Source organism: Carassius auratus, unplaced genomic scaffold, assembly GCF_003368295.1.
Source record: "Carassius auratus strain Wakin unplaced genomic scaffold, ASM336829v1 scaf_tig00036059, whole genome shotgun sequence".
NCBI lineage: Eukaryota > Metazoa > Chordata > Actinopteri > Cypriniformes > Cyprinidae > Carassius > Carassius auratus.
The window spans coordinates 131,202-152,307 of record NW_020526282.1 but is presented as its reverse complement, the minus strand read 5'-3'; the positions used below and the strand labels follow the sequence as shown (position 1 = coordinate 152,307).

At 37.2% G+C, this 21,106-nt stretch overlaps 1 protein-coding gene across 1 annotated transcript; it reads right to left on the bottom strand.

Annotated features, from left to right (window-relative positions):
- Positions 1-1,013: 1,013 nt before the first annotated feature.
- Positions 1,014-17,843, bottom strand: LOC113082410 (protein NLRC3-like). The gene is made up of 7 exons (XM_026254069.1): positions 17,519-17,843; positions 16,843-17,034; positions 8,567-10,429; positions 8,286-8,459; positions 8,023-8,196; positions 2,794-2,840; positions 1,014-2,641 (listed from the first exon to the last, which is right to left on the bottom strand). The coding sequence occupies exons 2-7, from the start codon at positions 16,974-16,976 to the stop codon at positions 2,112-2,114; spliced, it is 2,922 nt and encodes a 973-aa protein (XP_026109854.1). The 5' UTR covers positions 16,977-17,034; positions 17,519-17,843; the 3' UTR covers positions 1,014-2,111.
- Between the last annotated feature and the right edge of the window lie 3,263 nt (positions 17,844-21,106).

Here is a 21,106-nt window from a genome sequence, read left to right as displayed (position 1 = left end):
ATTTATGCAGCTGATGACCATGGCACATCTCACCTGTCTGACATCGCAGAAGATGGGAGTGCAGTGGCTGGCACCAGTAGTATCAATGACTAGTAAGAAAAATATCAAAAGGACAAAGGGATGTGTTTCTTAATCATAGGATGGTTTCTTAAGCAGTGGGCTTACCCGAGCCTGCTTGAATGCTGAGGGAAATGTACCAGAGTGAGGTCCAGTTGGTTGCCTGATTAGTGAGTCGCTGTAGTAGACAATCGCTTGAGATCAAATGAGGCGAGCAGTGTTGAAGTCAGCAGTTTGATAGGAGCACATCCAACACCTCCGAGAAGTTTCCCAATTGAACTGGATGACATTAATATTGGTGCACACTGGTTAAAAAGGCTAACAAATCAACCAAATCATGTTCACTCGAAGCCTAGTGTGTTTTGTAGAAGTTTCTGTGATGGGTAAGTTTAGGGGTAGGGTTAGAGGGCATAGAAAATATAATTAACCTGATAAAAAAAAAAAAAAAAAAAAATCAATAGACATCTATGCAATGTCCTCACTAATATAATGAAACAAATGCATGTGTGTTTGTATCTTACCTTGCAGTGGTGTAGTGTGTCCTAAATAAAGTATAAACTGTTCTTCATGCGTATCCATTGTCTCTCACTCCCGGCTCACAGCAGTCTGATAAATCAGACAGATTAGGAGCAGACACCAGCTGTGTCCCACAAAGAGAAGACTGTCATGGACAAACAGACTTACAGAGACCCCCGTCCAGTAGCAGAGATACCAACAACATCCATTTATACATGAGAGAGCAGCCAATAAAGAGGAAGAATGAAAAAAGACTGAGAGATGAGGAGAAATCGGAATGATACATGAAAGAGGAGAGCAGACCGTGTGAGAGACATCTGTCTGAACACATGCTGTAATCACACACTAAATCACTGTTGTCTGAATGTACGATCAGCTAAATAAATATTCTAATCTGCATCTCAGTCTTAACTCTGAAATATAATGATATAGCATGACAGAGAGTGACCATGTATAAAGATTTATTGAAGAAAACCAGTATCCCAGTATTAAACTGTGCAGCTTTCATAATAAAGAGACATTTACACCTGATCTGATGCTTAAAAGTAACTTTCACTTCCAACCTCATCAAATAAGCTTGATTCAATAATTATTAATTTGGATATTTAATTTAGATGTTACTATGCACATTTTAGATTATAGCTTTAGCTAACATAATTCATTACATAAAACTCATGGCAAATAAAACTAATTCAGAAATGCATAGTATCAGTGTTGCACATAACTCATTTAACAATTATTTTAACTATGATACTGAACAAAGAGAAAACGCTGATCTACAATCCAGCAGGATGAAACTGAGTCTGTGGATCCTCTGATACAGTGACATCTACAAGAGCTTGAAAAAGATCACACCAAATGAATAGCCCAGAGTGTTTCTACAGAACAGCTTTGATCAAAAGTGAAGAGCCAACACAGCAAATAAAAACTTTATGACTCAAAGGTAAAAACACTCCTATACAGGTTTGACCAAATGTTAAGTTAATTCTACTCAATTTAACAATATGATTTCCATATCAGTTACATTGACAATGTGACAGAAAGTCCAACCAATCACATCTTTTATTTGCACTTGTGGAAGTAATTCCACATTAAAGGGAAGTTATTGCTCATTAAAGTAAAACCTTGTTGATACACTGAATGACACTGAAACCCAGAATATCTTGCAACTTCAAATTCACAGCACTCTGCATTTAATTAGCTATTTGATTATTAATATCCATGTAAACTGTATGCCAAATTTGATTAATTCATTTTCGTGCAATGGTGACTTTCTGAAAAGTGGGATTCTTTGGTAATTATGACTATATATTACAATAAAAATCTAAGTATTGGAAATGCAACTACTCATAACTGCAACTTTGTATCTCACACTGTAAACTTATACAAGCTGACTTCATCTTACAATTGCAAATCTATTTCTCGTACTTCTGACTATTAAATTACACAATATCAAGAAAGTTGCAATTGTAAGATATAAAATAGCAATAACTTTTTATTTTCTTTCCTGTGTGTCTGTGGTTCTTAACAATAGGTTGTTAGATCTGACACAGAGACACAGAAGATTCAGGATAAACCCCAAATCCAGCATAGAGGGGTTCAGTGAAAGTGGTGTTGAATGTGTATATGTGTGTGAGTGTGTGTGTGTCAGAGACACTGTAGAAGGACAGAGAGCCGGCCAACACATCTACATACACTCCTACTCTATTAGAGCGGGCTGAAGGGCCAATTACATCAGTGCTGTTGTTATTGTACCAGACAGTATAATTAATATCAGAACAATACATACTCCAGGATTTTTCATTGAGTCCAAACCAACATTCAATCCCACCTTTCCTGCTGATTTCTTTATATGTCACTGCTACATGACCAGAGCCGCTCCATTCAACCTCCCAGTAACAGCGTCCAGTCAGACTCTCTTTACACATGACCTGCTCCTGTTGTGCAAATCTGTCTGGATGATCAGGATACTGCTGATGATCTTTCACACATGTTGTTTTTTTGTTGTCTTCAGACAGGACGAGTTGAGTGTGTGCTGTGTTTGGATCCAGTGTGAGATTACAGGCATCTGAACAGAAGAAGAGTGACAAAAATCATCTATGGCATCGTTAAATATACACTGGAGTGTCATGTTTTTGTTTAGTTTTTTTGAGAGAGAGAGAGAGAGAGAGAGAGAGAGAGAGAGAGAGAGAGAGAGAGAGAGAGAGAGAGAGAACCTACATTTTCTCAGTCCTGGTTTGATTCTGAAATGTCCTCCAAAGTCCAAACTAACAGAGACAAAAAAAAGACATACAAACAAAAAAGAATTTATATGAAGGCAGATTGTTAAGACTACTTGTTGAATTAGATTTGTAGCTTTTCTGTTATCATTTCTCTCCATTGTGTCGTTCCAACCCCTCCAGATTGTTGGATTCATCTTCCAAACAAAAATAAAGATTGTGTCTATTGTTTCAAGGTCCAAAAAGGACATAAAGGAATTATAAAAGTAATTCATACGATTTAAGTGGTTTAATCCAAGCCTCATGAAAAGACACAATCACTTTACATGATGAATACACATAATGTTTTTATTCAAATTTTATTTTATGAACATTTGATCAAAACACACATAATGTGAGTAGTGTGCATGAAATATAGTTAGCACATAGTCTACCTGTGTGTGCTTTTTGATTTCATTAATTTCATTTAAGTTTGTTATCCTGTATATTTAAGATCCTGTGTTTACTGTGTTGGTCTGTCAGTAGTTAGATGTACAGTCATGCCCACAAATATTGGCACCCTTGGCAAATATGTTCAAAAAAGGCTGTGAAAATTAATCTGCATTGTTAATCCTTTTGATTTTTTATTAAAAAAATTCACAAGAATGTATCCTTTCATTGGATAATAAGGATTTAAATGGAGGGAAAATATCATTATGAAATTAATGTTTTCTCAAATACTCGTTGGACACAATTATTGGCACCCCTAGAAATTCTTATGAGTAAATTATCTCTGAAGTATATTCCCATTCATATTCACAATTTTGAGCACTCCAGCATGATTATAAACATGAAACTATCCAGCCATTGCTTCCTGTTTCCCAGAAATATAAAGTGGAGGGAAAACAAAGCCCAAATGCCCTTAATCACAATCAGAAAAAAACAAAGAATATATTTCTGATGTGCAGCAAAAGATGATTGAGCTTCACAAATTGGTGAAGTGGCTTTAAGAAAAGAGCTAGAGCAGTGACAATTCCCATTTCCACCATCAGGGCAATAATTAAGAATTTCCAATCAACAGAAAATGTTACAAAACTGCCTGGAAGAGGACGCGTGTCTATATCGTCCTAATGCATGTTGAGGAGGTCAGTTTGAGTGGCTAAAGACTCTCCAAGGATCACAGCTGGAGAATTGCAGAAAATAGTTGAGTTTCTGGTTCAGAAAACCTTTAAAAAATTGTCAAACAGAACCTACATCACCACATGTTGTTTGGGAGGGTTTCAAGAAAAAATCTCCTAGCTCATCCAAAGACAAACTAAAGCATATTCAGTTATCAGACACGACTGGAACTTCAAATGGGACTGGCTTCTATGATCAGATGAAACTAAAAATTAGCTTTTTAGCAGTAAACACTCAAGATGGGTTTGGTGAAAACAGGGATAAAAAGTACCCCATGTGTACAATGAAATATACAGCTGTATTTTTGATGTTGTGGACCTATATTTCTGCTGGAGGTCCTGGACATCTTGTTTAGACACATGGCATCATGGATTCTATTAAATACCAACAGATAAAAAATCAAAAAGTGACTGACTCTGTTAGAAATCTTATAATGGGCCATGTTTGGATCATTCAACCGTACAATAATCCAAACACAAACCTCAAAAACAACACAGAAGTGGGTAACTGAGCTCCAAACCAAGCTTCTGCTATAGCCATCCAGTCCTCTGACCTGAACCCTGTAAAACCCTACAAGTAACTTAACTCAAACCTGACAAATTAGGTTTACTCAAACCGTTTGAGGAAACTGATTGCCTTAAACCATTAAAGTACTTTGAACTTAATTCAGCTGAGTTCACTGAAAGAAGATATACATTGCAATTAAATAATTAAGTGATTAATTGAGTGAAAACTGAGCATTAGTGATGAACACCTGCTGTTAACAAACATAATTACTGAAGAAAAGAGAGAAAGGAACAACAGCTGACTTCAGACACAGCCTCACTCAAACCTGACAAGTTATGTTAACTCAAACCGTTTGAGGAAACCGATTGCCTTAAACCATTTAAGTTGAAAAAACTAACAGTTATGAGTACTCTTTACTTAATTCAGTTGAGTTCATTGAAAGAAGATATACATTGCAATTAAGTGATTAAGTGATTAACTAAGTGCTGATTGAGAATTAGTGATGAACAGCTGCTGCTAAAAAACAGAATCACTGAAGAAAAGAGAAACACAAGAACTACTACAACTGACTTCAGACACAGCCTTAGATGAAATCAACTGAAATAAAATACATGAAATCTCTCAAGATCTGATTAAACAACCCCACAAACAGCATCACCAGCTCCACTTATTAATAACCAGACTGACTTTATTTCTGTCAGACGTCTACAGAAGATCTTATTGAGAATGAACTAAGGTTTAGATGTTGATTTATTGTTTCATTTGAAGTAACCATGTTAGAGATCAGTGTTTGCTTTAGTTGGGCTCTTGACCCTTGATTTCTCACTTAGTCTTTTCTCTGGCTGTTATAACCGTGTGTTTCTAAAACATATTTGTTGTAACTCAATAGCCCAGAAGAAATATCATCAGGTGTTACTCTGTACCTAGGTGTAGGTTTTTATACTTTATATCGGTGATGAGTATCATCAATTATTGATCTGTATGGAGTCTAATCTCTGATTAAGTAGGTGTTGTGTAATAGGGCTTGGGCGTCGTGACGTCATTACTTGGCGTGGCCGCCACGTTGAATGCTTCCTTTACTGCTACTCGGACTACTGCGTAGTGTTCAGACATACTCCCTCTCATCCGTGTGTCTTAATTTGATTAATTAAAAATCTATTTTAACCGTTTTCAACCGTTGCTGTATTGTGGGGTGTAATAGCGCAACACATAATAGCCATGGGGAAAATAAAATGAGAATGGATTAACTTTACACCGCTTTCCTGCTTGGAGGCGCGACTACGGAGACCATAACACTTGAATATTAATTTATATAGCTTAAGTCAACATTGAAAATAAAGGAAATTTCTCGAGTTACTCATCCAAAATACGGGAAATTTCAACATTCATCTTTTTGTTGCTATCCCTCTGCTGACAGCAAAAATTTGTACTATAAAACTGCTGCATTAACTAACGTTAAGCGATTTGTGAAGCTAGGTCTAACGTGACTTTAGTTACAGATTGGCGTGAAATCGTGCTCTCACAACAACCACGCTATCTTAAAAAGCCCAACATCACGCTAAGGTTGCATTCAAGTAATCAAAACGATGCTTTGAAAACATCTGTTTCGCTGGAAGGACAAGGAGTAGCAATAGGACAACAACACAGAGACTTGACAGGTCTGATGGAGGGGCTAACGGGATATTTTAGAGGAAAATACTAAAACGGGAAGAAAGCGGGAAAACAGCTCAAATACGTGAGAACCCCGGAAAAACGGGAGTGTGGACAGCTACTAACTACACTTTTGAAACACATTGTTAAAAGTCCATGTGTGAATGGTTGTTAGCACTAACGGTTACTAAACTAGCAGCTAGGTAACGTTAGAGCGCAGCTTACCGGATTACTGTATACTGTTTTGCCGCTGTTCCGTTTCTATGATTTGCAGCTCCTGAACCCATCCATTTGTGAACTGTACATGAGACTTGACTTGTAGCTTCGGAACTATTCTGAAGTGTAGGCGCTCACAAAACAAACAAGGTAGCCGAAGATATCTGTAATGCAAACGTGCGGCAAAAAGTCTCCGTCGGTACTCCACTATTTGTTGGGAATTTCATATGCATCCAAACCGTTAATAGTGCCGATTTTGTCCACATACCGGTCCCTGGCATCCGTATTTAGCGTATCCCTATAAATCCCACAACCTTTTCGCGATTTTGACATCTTTTTTTTCTTTCTACCAACTCTGATCTTCTCATTCAACTGGCTGTATGTTTACATTCGCGAAGCTGACAACATGGCCGCCACGTCCCAGAATGCAACTTGGCGCCCAAGCCCTATTAGTTGAAGTGATTCTAGTGAAAGTGACACTAAAAGGCAGTGATTCTGTGATAATCAGTTAATATAAAAATGACTTTCTAAACTTTTGTACACATACATTTTTCTTCTATGCCAGTAATTGGTCAAACACAGACATTAATAATCAGAATATTAACCTCTACAATGGTGATGAAAAAAACATGCTGCAATGCATTCTGGGTACTACTGTAGTACAGAACTCATCCATGGCTCCCACAGATCTGCAGCATTTTTTTATGGTCACCATTGTTGAGGTTCATATTCTGATTATTGATGTCTTTGTGTGACTGCTTGACACCGTAGAGGTCCACACTGTTTGAAAAGTTGTTCATATTAACTGATTATCACAGAACCACTTGCTCTTAGAATCACTTTTACTATAATCAATTAAATTACACAACACCTATTTCATCAGAGATTAGACTCCGTACGGATCAATAATTGATGATTATCATCACCAATATGCGATACTGTTTGTTAACAACAGCTGTTCATCACTAATTCTCAATCAGCACTTAGTTAATCACTTAATTACTTAAATGCAAAGTTTTAAAACTTACATGGTTTAAATCAAGGAAATCTGTTTACTCAAACGGTTTGAGTAAAGTTTACTTATCGGGTTTTACAGTGACAGAAAATGAGAGGAGTGAACTGAAGAGGAGAAGCTGGGAATCTGAAGGGTCTGGAGTGATTCTGGATGAAGGAATGGTCTCTGATCTCTTGTCAGGTGTTCTTTAACCTCATCAGGCATTATATGAGACAGTTTTGAGCTGTTACACTGCCAAATGGATGTTTAAAAAATTTTTCAATAAAAGGGTGTCCTTAATTGTGGCCAATGTGTATAAGAGAAAAACATTTATTTCATAATGATATTTCCCCTCCGTTTTAAATTCTTATTATCCAATGAAAGGATAAATTTTTGTGATTTTTTTTATAAAAAATCGAAAGGATTAACAATGCAGATTAATTTTCACAGCCTTATTTGGTCATATTTGCCAAGGGTGCCAATATTTGTGGGCATGACTGTATAATTGTTAGATGTTAGATGTTTGGGTCCCTGGCATGCATATTCCTTGGTTCCTGATGGTTTAGTTTATTAAATCACCCTGCACTTAGATCCTTGTCTGCACCTTCCTTCATGGGTCCCTTTTTACAAAGGCTGCACAAATTCCCTCTTAGGTAACCCAGATCACATACAAATACACATATGAGTCATAACTGCCCTACATACTTGAGTATCTGCAGTTTATAGTTTGTATCATCCAGTTTGTGTTTGAGCAGCTGTACTCCTGATTGTCCTGGGTGATTGTAGCTCAGATCCAGCTCTCTCAGATGTGAGGGATTTGAACTCAGAGCTGAAGACAAATAACCACAGCCTTCCTCTGTCACCATACAGCCCGACAACCTACAGACACACACAGTCAGATCATCTACAGAAAGCCATCAACATTACGACTGGCTGTCTGTACATCATCTCGTATATGTTCGTAATACCTCAGTATCTCCAGTTGACAGTTTGCATTTTTTAGACCATCAGAGATCAGCTTCATTCCTAAATCATGCAGGTCATTGTTACTCAGATCCAGATGTCTCAGGACACAGTTTGAGGATTGTAGGGCTGATGCCACAATGGTACAGGACTGAGCAGTGACATTACAGCAAGCAAGACTGAAAGAGAGCAGAACACATGATAACTAATATCAGCTTATTTTTTTTCAATTCAATTGATTTTGTTCAATGCAATTGAAATGATCGAGACATTAGAAAACACTCACAGGGCTTTTCTGCAGTTGATCACAGCTGGTATCAGTCTTCTTCTGCCCTCATCTGATGTGTTGTATTTCTTGAGGTCCAGCTCATCCAGTGGCTCCTCTGACATCTGAAGCATGTAGGTGATTGTTGAGCAGTGAGCAGGAGATAGTTTCTTCTCTGAGTGTTTGTCTGATTTCACAAACTCCTGAATCTCTCTGGACAGACTCTGATCTTTCACTTCCAGCAGACAGAGGAACAGATTGATGGATCTTTCAGTGGAGAGTCCATGTCCATCTTTGATCTTCTCTTTAATGTACTGTGTGGTTCTCCTGATGCTCTCTGAGCTGTTCTCTGTGTGTGTCAGTAGATCCTGTAAGAGTCTCTGATTGGACTCCAGTGAGATGCCCAGCAGGAACCGCAGGAACAGATCCAAATGGCCATACTCACTCTCAAGGGCTCTGTCTACTGCATCTCTATGCAGATTATGCATTATATCACAAAACTGCAATGTATCTTTATGCATCATTACATAATGGTAAAACACGTATAATGCAGCGAGAAACTCCTGAACGCTCAGATGAATGAAGCTGTAGACTTTCCTCTGATGAATCACAGTTTCCTCCTTAAAGATCTCAGTGCAAATCCCAGAATACACTGAGGCGTCAGTGATGTGTATGCCGCTCTCAATCAGGTCCTCCTCATAGAACATCACATTGCCCTTCATCAGCTGTTTGAAAGCCACTTCAGCAAGTTTCACAATCACTTCTCTGTTGGACTGCAGTTGTTTCTCTGGATCTCTCTCTTCATACTTCTGGTTCCTCATGTTGATCTGAATCCGCAGGAAGTGGATGTACATTTCAGTCAGAGTTTGAGGGATTTCTGCTGTCAGATCTTCTTCCAGGAGCTTCTGAAGCACAGTGGTTGAGATCCAGCAGAAGATGGGGATGTGGCACATGATGTGGAGGCTTCTTGCTCTTCTGATGTGTGAGATGATTCTGCTGGCTTGATGCTCATCACTGATTCTCTTCCTGAAATATTCCTCCTTCTGAGGCTCAGTGAATCCCTGAATTTCTGTCAGACGGTGGATGTATTTGGAGGGGATCTGATTGGCTGCTGCTGGTCTGGAGGTGATCCAGATGAGAGCAGAGGGAAGCAGCTCTCCTTTCATCAGCTTTGACATCAACACAGCCACTGATGAAGTGTCAGTCACATCACAAACTTTCTGATCATCTGAAAACATCAGTGTGATTCTGCTTTCATCCAGACCATCAAAGATGAACACAACTTTACACTCATCATAAATCTGTGAGTCCAGATCTTGAAGTTCAGGATGAAAGTCCAGAAGAAGTCTGTGAAGACTGTACTGATGATCTCGGATCAAGTTCAGCTCTCGAAATGGAAGCACAAACATGAAATCTACATCCTGATTGGCTTTTCCCTCGGCCCAGTCCAGAATGAACTTCTGCACAGAGACGGTTTTTCCGATTCCAGCGATGCCTTTAGTAAGAACAGTCTTGATCTGCTCTTTCTCCTCAGATCCTGGTTCAGATGAGGCTTTAAAAATGTCATTGCAGTTGATTGGAGTTTCTTGTGAGTGTTGTGTTCTGGATGTTTTCTCCATCTGTAAAACCTCATGTTCTTCATTCACTCCTTCTCTCTCTCTCTCTATGATGTAGAGCTGTGTGTAGATCCTGTTCAGGAGGGTTTCATTCTCTTGGAGTTTGGTTCCCTCAAATAATCTCTCATACTTGTTCTTCATGCTGGTTTTATGCTGGTCTTTGACTCTCTGCAGGTCTCCTGTCTCCAGTGTGTGTGTCTGAAGGACTGCTTCAGTTTTGTCCTCCATGATGTGGGTCTGATAGTGGGATGTAGAGGACGGCACAGACCTGATCACAACATACAAAAGACACAAACAAACATCAACTAAATTTAAGCTTAAAAAAATGTCAATCAGCATTATAATTTAAAGATAGTAAAATCAATTTCAATTTAAAGGTTGAGAAAGACTGCACTGTAAAACCTGACAAGTAAACTTAACTCAAACCGTTTGAGTAAACAGATTGCCTTGATTTAAACCCTGTAAGTTTTAAAACTTTGCATTCAAATAATTAAGTGATTAACTAAGTGCTGATTGAGAATTAGTGATGAACAGCTGCTGTTAACAAACAGAATCACTGAAGAAAAGAGAAACACAAGGACTACTACAACTGACTTCAGACACAGACTTAGATGAAATCAACTGAAATAAAATACATGAAATCTCTCAAGATCTGATGAAACAACCCCACAAACAGCATCACCAGCTCCACTTATTAATAACCAGACTGACTTTATTTCTGTCAGACGTCTACAGAAGATCTTATTGAGAATGAACTAAGGTTTAGATGTTGATTTATTGTTTCATTTGAAGTAACCATGTTAGAGATCAGTGTTTGCTTTAGTTGGGCTCTTGACCCTTGATTTCTCTCTTAGTCTTTTCTCTGGCTGTTATAACCGTGTGTTTCTGAAACATATTTGTTGTAACTCAACAGCCCAGAAGAAATGCCATCAGGTGTTAACCTGCACCTAGATGTAGGTTGTTATACTTTATATCGGTGATGATAATCATCAATTATTGAACTGCTAGGAGTCTAATCTCTGATGAAATATGTGTTGTGTAATTCGATTGATTATAGTAAAAGTGATTCTAAGAGCCAGTGGTTCTGTAATAATCAGTTAATACAAAGACTTTCCAAACAGTGTGGTCTTTTTGGTGTCAAACAGTCACACAAAGACATCAATAATCAGAATATGACCCTCAACAATGGTGACCATAAAACAAAAAAACAAAAAATGCTGCAGAGCATGCTGGGAGCCATGGATGAGTTTTGTACTACAATAGTACCCAGCATGCATTGCAGCATGTTTTTTTGTCACCATTGTTGAGGTTCATATTCTGATTATTGATGTCTGTGTCTGACCAATTACTGGGATGGAATACAAATGTATGTGTACAAAATGTTTATGAAGCCATTTTTATATTAACTGATTATCACAGACTCACTTGTCACTTGTATTAGATCCACTTCTACTAATTACACATTTGTTTCCTCAGAGATTAGACTCTGTACAGATCAATATTTGTGAATAATAATAATTATCATCACCTATATGAAGTATAACATACTACACCTAGGTACAGGTTAACACCTGATGGCATTTCTTCTGGGCTTTTGCGTTACAACAAATGTGTTTTAGAAACACACAGTTATAACAGCCAGAGAAAAGACTAAGACAGAAGTCAAGGTTCAAGAGCCCAACTAAAGCAAACACTGATCTCTAACATGGTTACTTCAAATGAAACAATAAATCAACATCTAAACCTTAGTTCATTCTCAATAAGATCTTCTGTAGACGTCTGACAAAAATAAAGTCAGTCTGGTTATTAATATGTGGAGCTGGTGATGCTGTTTGTGGGGTTGTTTAATCAGATCTTGAGAGATTTCATGTATTTTATTTCAGTTGATTTCATCTAAGGCTGTGTCTGAAGTCAGTTGTAGTAGTTCTTGTGTTTCTCTTTTCTTCAGTGATTCTGTTTGTTAGCAGCAGCTGTTCATCACTAATTCTCAATCAGCACTCAGTTAATCACTTAATTACTTAATTGCAATGTATATCTTCTTTCAGTGAACTCAACTGAATTAAGTTCAGAGTACTCATAACTGTTAGTTTTTTCAACTTAAATGGTTTAAGGCAATCAGTTTCCTCAAACGGTTTGAGTTAACATAACTTGTCAGGTTTGAGTGAGGCTGTGTCTGAAGTCAGCTGTTGTTCCTTTCTCTCTTTTCTTCAGTAATTATGTTTGTTAACAGCAGGTGTTCATCACTAAAGCTCAATTAATCACTTAATCACTTAATTGCAATGTATATCTTCTTTCAGGGAACTCAACTGAATTAAGTTCAGAGTACTCGTAACTGTTAGTCTTTTAAACTTAAATGGTTTAAGGCAATCGGTTTCCTCAAATGGTTTGAGTTAACATAACTTAAGGATATCTGTTTACTCAAACCGTTTGAGTTAAGTTTACTTGTCAGGTATTACAGTCAAGGCAATCGGTTTACTCAAACGATTTGAGTTAAGTTAACTTGTCGGGTTTTACAGTGTGGAACAACCTAATATGCATGGGGTAGATCATTCCACAGTTTCTGACCCACCGTAATGGAATGATCGGATATCCAAATTAAAAGCAGAACAAAATGAATAGTAATCTATAATTTGTTTATAATTATCTGAAATTGGAGTCAGATTAAGCACAGAGCTGGCTAAAAGTTAAACAATTTAAAGTAAAATGGATACAGAATATTTTCACCCATTCCAGTGGATTCAGTCACAGGCCATTGGGTGGTCTTTACAATGGACTATACATCTCAGATTGTGTACTTAAGGAACCTACCAGTCTTTAAATACTTAAACAGTTATGAATAATTTATTTCATTCTTGCATTACACATAAGATGTAACTAGATGCACAATTATTTAATGCCAAATGAGGACAGACTCCCACAGCTCTGACCTCTTCTCAATGCTTTTTTCTTTACTGTCTAAACATTTACAGTAGGTCCTGTTTACACTGGATATTATTATGCAAATTCAGATGGGATATTGTTAAATACAGATGTAAACTAGGTTTTGAGCAGGGCTCCGGAACGGTTCAAGGAACGAAAACGGAAATTTTTACAGGAACAAAAACAGAAACTAAAACTAAAAACATTTTAATCGTTTGGAACAGAAACACTTATTTGAAATGACCATTAACCGGTTAATAACGTTATTTTATCATTCACTTTAATATTTTAATTAGACAGTGACAAATCACAATAGAATAGTTGAGCATGTGACGATGAAGCATTGAGCGTGAGTAAAAATGCCGCGCAGCAGTCATAAGCAGTCCATTTCTCCCAATTAGATTTGTCTTTAACCACAAGGTTGGCTACCCATCAAATTTTCAGAGGTATGTTTAAATAAAAAAATGCTTAGAAACATTAAGATTAGCTTTACGTAGTAATGAAAACTGTTATTGTTTTTTTCTGTAATTAATGTGAGTTAATTTTTAGAACTTAAAAAAGTCCAAATTGGCCTATTAACTTATACCACTGTTAATGACTTTTTTTTAGATGGGTTGCCACCAAGACAATACTTTTCGGCAGTATTTCTCCTATGAAAAATCGGCTAACAAACCTGTCTGCAATATTGAGGGATGCAGGGCAGAAATAGGCGGCAATCACGGAGGAAAACTTGCAGAGGCATATTCAACGTAAACATCCAGCAGAGTATGCTATTTCAAGCAGCATTAAAAGATCAGCATCTACAGCAGATGAACAGACAACTCTTGACGCGGTCATAGAGAAAAAGCCAAAGACAACAGACAGGCATATTCAAATGAATCCTGATGTTCTAAAAGTTGCATGCCTAGAACTAGTAACTGTCAACGGGAGACCATCATTAACATTAATAGAAGACACCAGCTTCAGAAAAACTGTCAAGCCAATACAAGAGGCTATAGGAAATTAGCTTGCCATCAACTCATCAAATATCCATGATATGGTGTCAAATTTTGCTCAGGTGGGAAGGGAAAAGCTCAAGAATGAGTTAAAGGGAAGGTTACTAATGCTTACTAATGCTTACGGTTGTCTGTTTGCAAGATGGCTGATGTTGATCGAGCACTCGGGTCTTTTCCACTTTTCCCACACACTTCCTCTGAATAAACACATTATCTTGTTAGCGAAAAGTAGCTGTAGGTTATATTAGGGGTAAAATTGTTGTGAAAAATGGCGGAAAGGCAGCGGGTCAATAAACGTGTACGTGACTCAAAAGTTAAATGTGTATTTACAACACACTCTTCCAAGCGAGGTCGTTTTTATTCCTGTCTTGTGTCATATAGCTCTGGTTAACTGCTTCACTGACAACATCAGTCATTCCTCCCTGTTGGATGAGTGACTCCTGAGCAGGCTCCTGATTGGTTAACGTGGTGCGAATTGACGTCAAAGTTTAAAAATTTGTGTGGCAGACGCGAATAAATCCACAAAAAGCACCATTCGCGCCAGATGCTTAATTCACTCAATGACGTCAGATAATGGAGCTAAAATGTTAAAGGTAGTGTCTTTACTATCTGATATGCAAGAGGAGACCCCATCTGAAGTGAATGAAATTGATCCCACGGGCTGCAATCCAGGGCGAAACTCCTGATTTGGTAATTGAACTTTAACTCTGAAATATCGGGAAATGTGTTGCGCAGTGTGAGGTGCTCGGATCATACCCTGCAGTTAGCAGTTGATGACGCATTAAAAGAGCAACGGTCATCCAATTTGATTTCTAAATGAGAAGTGTTGCAAAAAAGTTGCGCACACAAAATGTTGTCCCTCTTCTTAAGAGAATGGGGCACAAAAGGGCAGTTGTTGACTGTCCAACGCTCTAGCATTCTACACATGATTTGCTGAAGCGGCTTTTAGAGCTCAGGAATTTTTATTAGGACATGTCACCGAATATTAAAGAACTGCATTTAGGTGAGAGTGAATGGAAGGCAATATCCAGCTTGGTGCATGCACTGAAACCAGCGTAAACTGCTACGGAAAGCCTCCTATCCGACCAGCTCACAGCGGGTGACTTCTACGGTGTTTGGCTTCAGTGTGTACTGTGTACCAACAGAGTTGACAATCCCTTTGCAAAACACCTTGTTCTGTGTCTCAAATCATGACAAACAGCACTCTTTGACGACGCTTTTGTGGCTGCTTTATTTCTTGATCCTAGATACAGATTTTTTTTTTCTTAGTTTATTATTCTATAATTATTCTTATTAAATTGTAGAATTGTTAATTGTGGTTTTATTTTACAATGTTATATTGCATTAAATGGTCAAGCTTAATTAGCTAACTGAATTTGATTCTGTAATGCAAGGATGTGTCGCGTTGGGTTTTTAGCGTTATAGCCTACTTTGAAATTAGCAGTTGATGGTGCATTAAAAGAACAATGGTTATCCAGTTTAATTCTTTTTAATTCATTTAATTTCTAAAACATGTAGTGTTGCAAGAAAGTTATGTACACAGAACGTTATCACTATTCTGAAAAGAAGACCTTTGTTTCAGTATGAACAGTTCAGTAAAATGGGTCAATACTTTTCCAGCTGTTTATGCTTTACAATTAATGGAGATACATTTCTGTTGTGGTTTTAACCATGTTATGCATTAAATGTTCAAGTGTGCTAGACTATGTTATTTTTGAGTGAAAATGAGTCTGATTATACACTTGTTTAAAGTGTATGCAAATAACATTATTAACCCTTAATTTTTTTTACAAATTAAACCAGTTTAGGAACGGTAATGTTTAATGACAAACGTAGGAACGGAAACGTTATAATACCAGTTCTGTTCGGAGTGAACCGACTGAATTTTTTTTTTTTCATTTTTAAACCTGGTTTTGAGAATGTCCACTTTTGACCACTTCAAGAGAAGTGTGGGTTTGATCTGCCGCAAAAGACCAAGTCCTCTCCATCTACCGATAATGACTGTGCAACAAGTTGTTAAATTGCACTAGTCAAATGTGTTGCTTTCCTTATATTTTTCAGTCACATCCTTTAATATGTAAGTTGTGTGAGCTCATTTTATCCTCTAGACCGAAAAATATGAAAATGCTTACAATACATACAGCATTATCTGTTTGCTAACAACAACACAATAATTAAAACTGATAACATTAGTGTGTAGTGACATTTCAACCTCCCAAAGTTGTACTGATGAAATTAAGAACTGAGTATCCCACTAATAGACCCTCCCCTCAAATAAATCAGCTAAGAAGTGGTCATAAGAGGACAAAAGAGGCAGACAAATACACCAGATGTGAACAGGAATGTGTTTCTGTTGTTTACTTGTGATTCAATTTACCAAATACATATTGACCCCACTCTTCAGGAACCACCTCCCAGGATGTTTTAGATTTCAGTCTTGTCTGCCTATTTAACATGAGACGTACAGCATTTTGGCATATGGGTCCCTTGCACTGGAATTAAGAAACATTTAATTTAGGCATTTCTCTTTAGACAATAAGATACCTTTCTGATAAGCTGCTTTTAAACAGTACTGTTTTGTGAAAACAACTATTTTCTTTCTTATTATTATTTTATTTACAAATTCTGTACCTAGCTACTGTTTGTCTATCAATTTATTGTCCCAAATACCAGCTAGTGTTGCACTAAGTAGCTTGACTGCATTGGAAATTGTTTTGAATAAAAGCATCTGCCAAATGCATACATGTAAATGGTTCTCTTATTTTACCTGAGGTCAGAGGTCACTGCTCCATCACTGAAATTATTGGGGTTGCGCATGGACTGATCACTCTTCACTGACACACAGCTGGGTCCTGCACCATACTCTTCTTTCTTCTCCTTCCTCTCCTTGCAGTGACTCATTTTGGAGCTGTGTTCTCCACCTCTTTCTCCTGATTTAAGACCTTTATATGGTAATTATCTTCAACAGGACATCAACAAATTTGCAGTAAAACTGGCAAATATACATTTTAACTTTCAGATACACGAAGTAAAACAGAAATTTGCAGCTCATTCCAAACTATTATATTAGTTAATAAAATTTCGAATTAGAATCATCTGATACGCTTAATTGTTCAACAACATTAACGCGGATCTCTGATATTGGAATCTCAGGACTAATAAATTACTGAGTTACAATAGATGTAAAGACAAAAACATCATTAGTTCTCTCTTGATCAATTAAACCAAAAGTCCTGCTCCTCTTCCTTTTTTAAAACAACGTTACGCCATGCATTCAGTCTAAATATTTAATCAACTGATCAGTCTTACTACGTTTCCATTTTGGTAACTACGTTTGCACACACTGTGAATGTTCTGGTTTGGAAGAAAGCGGAGAAACCTAAATGGCAGATAATTTCCTGTATAGCCTGCATTACAACATAAATAATAACTTCTCAACTTACCACAGAATACAGTCTTCGGATTTAAACACACAGGGTTAGTTTCGTTTCAGATCTTTTCCGTGTGTGACTTTGGGGCGTGTTCCACTCGACAGTTAGTGCGCTGCGAAGTGGACGTCATAGCAAGAGGGTCGCGGCCGCCATGTTGGTCCGGGCAACACTTTCCCGAAAAATTACGTCACCTCTATAGGGGCGAGTGGAGCTCCACTCAAGATCGGAAATACATAACCGCCACCATACTTTCGTTTTGTATTGTTAATTGTTTATATACATAAAGGGTGCTTTGCAAGTTATGTCACCTCTTCGTACTAATGTTAATGTTCGTACTATGTTAATATGTTCTGTACTTTTATCTTTGTTACTTTTACCTAGTAGAAATAAAAATAATAATTATATATATATATATATATATATATATATATATATATATATATATATATATATATATATATATATATATATATATTGTAATCTTTTAGCAATTTGCACAACAGACATCCACAATCCATATTTTGAGGGCTTCTGCCTTTTGTTCATGTTTGTTTTACCAATGAACAACTGCCAATGTAACATTTGTGATATTTAACAGTGAAAAATAAATGAAATATTAAATAAATTATTAAAATAATACCTCAACCAGAATTTTGTGTTGAATTTTGTATTTTAAGCAAAATAACAACATATACAAACAAACCACAGTAGAATAATGAAGAATAATTTCCACAATTTAGCAGTTTTAATTGTTTTTGAGTAATAATAATAATAATAATAATAATAATAATAATAATAATAATAATAATAATAATAATAAACACATCTTTCACTACACTGAAAACAGATGAACTACAAGTGACCATAATTGTTACAGTAAAAACACAATGTGTTTAAACTAAATTATAATAGTTATAGAAACTTTTAGGAAAACAGAGAAGACAGGTTTACAGTTGGAGAATTTGTTTGGAATATTTTCGTTTGTGGGGTCGGAGTCATAATACCCGAATATAATGTTTTTCATATGTACTGAGAAGCCTGGCAAAATCTTACACTTGACAAACACACCAATATCATCCCAAAGTTTCTGAATGCAGTGACATGACCGAAATAAGTGTACAGTTTCTACAGTTTCTAACTCGAACAAAAAGAGCATGTAAGATCAATGTCAGATTTAAATCTGTGTATAAACTTCTTTACAGGGTAGAACCTGTGTATGAGCTTAAAAGAAATTTATTTCACTTTGTCTGTGAAAAATATTTTTGTGGTGGAGACCAGAATTAATCAGCACGAGAGCTTTCCAATATGCGCACCACTGAGTGACATCTGTTTTTCCAGGTCAGACAGCACCTGTCCATCAAAAGCTCACTATCCAATCAGAGTAGATCACTGTGACTGTTAAGCCCACCCCCACGAGAAATCTGTGTCAAAACACCAAACGAAAAACTGCGAACCGTAGGAGAAGTCTGTGGCAATGCATTAAGAATCCAAATGATCTAAACTAACAGAGTTTGCTAAAAATGTAAAAGATTGGATGACCAATAATTGTCTCTTATTAAATTCGGATAAGACAGAGAAAGTAATTATTGGACCAAAAAGCAGTACACAGAATCTTGTAGATTACAATTTGACAGAAATATGTGCCCATTACCTGAGTATAAGGGGTTTGAGCCTTCAGGACTGGTTGTGAGGAAGGAAGGTGGCAAGGCAGTACATGTAGCGTTTAGCGTAGCCAGAAAAACCTCATCCAGTGTGGATAAGTGGTATAATTAATTATCACAGGAGCAGGTGATTGCAGTTCCAGCTGCAAGGGCATCGCTCAGTTCAGCCTCTTCAGTTTTATTTTTGATTTTCCCCAGTGTTTTCCCATGACAACCCACATGCCAAATGATTCATTGAGGTTCATTAGTCTTCATTTGGTGCATTAATTTGTTGTGATCTTATAAATTGAACCATATAGGGTGTTCTCCGTCATCACATATCAATACTGAACACATTCTCATCATATCTAATGAAAAAACAGTCCTTCTCAGGAATAGATATGTCATTGTTTTTCACCTTCTGTCCATGCAGCTAAATTATCAACATACAGTATTGTTCAAAATAATAGCAGCACAATGTGACTAACCAGAATAATCAAGGTTTTTAGTATATTTTTTATTGCTACGTGGCAAACAAGTTACCAGTAGGTTCAGTAGATTGTCAGAAAACAAACAAGACCCAGCATTCATGATATGCACGCTCTTAAGGCTGTGCAATTGGGCAATTAGTTGAAAGGGGTGTGTTCAAAAAAATAGCAGTGTCTACCTTTGACTGTACAAACTCAAAACTATTTTGTACAAACATTTTTTTTTTTCTGGGATTTAGCAATCCTGTGAATCACTAAACTAATATTCAGTTGTATGACCACAGTTTTTTAAAACTGCTTGACATCTGTGTGGCATGGAGTCAACCAACTTGTGGCACCTCTCAGCTGCTATTCCACTCCATGATTCTTTAACAACATTCCACAATTCATTCACATTTCTTGGTTTTGCTTCAGAAACAGCATTTTTGATATCACCCCACAAGTTCTCAATTGGATTAAGGTCTGGAGATTGGGCTGGCCACTCCATAACATTAATTTTGTTGGTTTGGAACCAAGACTTTGCCCGTTTACTAGTGTGTTTTGGGTCATTGTCTTGTTGAAACAACCATTTCAAGGGCATGTCCTCTTCAGCATAGGGCAACATGACCTCTTCAAGTATTTTAACATATGCAAACTGATCGATGATCCCTGGTATGCGATAAATAGGCCCAACACCATAGTAGGAGAAACATGCCCATATCATGATGCTTGCACCTCCATGCTTCACTGTCTTCACTGTGTACTGTGGCTTGAATTCAGAGTTTGGGGGTCGTCTCACAAACTGCCTGTGGCCCTTGGACCCAAAAAGAACAATTTTACTCTCATCAGTCCACAAAATGTTCCTCCATTTCTCTTTAGGCCAGTTCATGTGTTCTTTGGCAAATTGTAACCTCTTCTGCACATGCCTTTTTTTTAACCGAGGGACTTTGCGGGGGATTCTTGAAAATAGATTAGCTTCACACAGACGTCTTCTAACTGTCACAGTACTTACAGGTAACTCCAGACTGTCTTTGATCATCCTGGAGGTGATCATTGGCTGAGCCTTTGCCATTCTGGTTATTCTTCTATCCATTTTGATGGTTGTCTTCAGTTTTCTTCCACGTCTCTCTGGTTTTGCTCTCCATTTTAAGGCATTGGAGATCATTTTAGCTGAACAGCCTATCATTTTTTGCACCTCTTTATAGGTTTTCCCCTCTCTAATCAACTTTTTAATCAAAGTACGCTGTTCTTCTGAACAATGTCTTGAACGACCCATTTTCCTCAGCTTTCAAATGCATGTTCAACAAGTGTTGGCTTCATCCTTAAATAGGGGCCACCTGATTCACACCTGTTTCTTCACAAAATTGATGACCTCAGTGATTGAATGCCACACTGCTATTTTTTTGAACACACCCCTTTCAACTAATTCAACTAATTGCCCAATTGCACAGCCTTAAGAGCGTGCATATCATGAATGCTGGGTCTCATTTGTT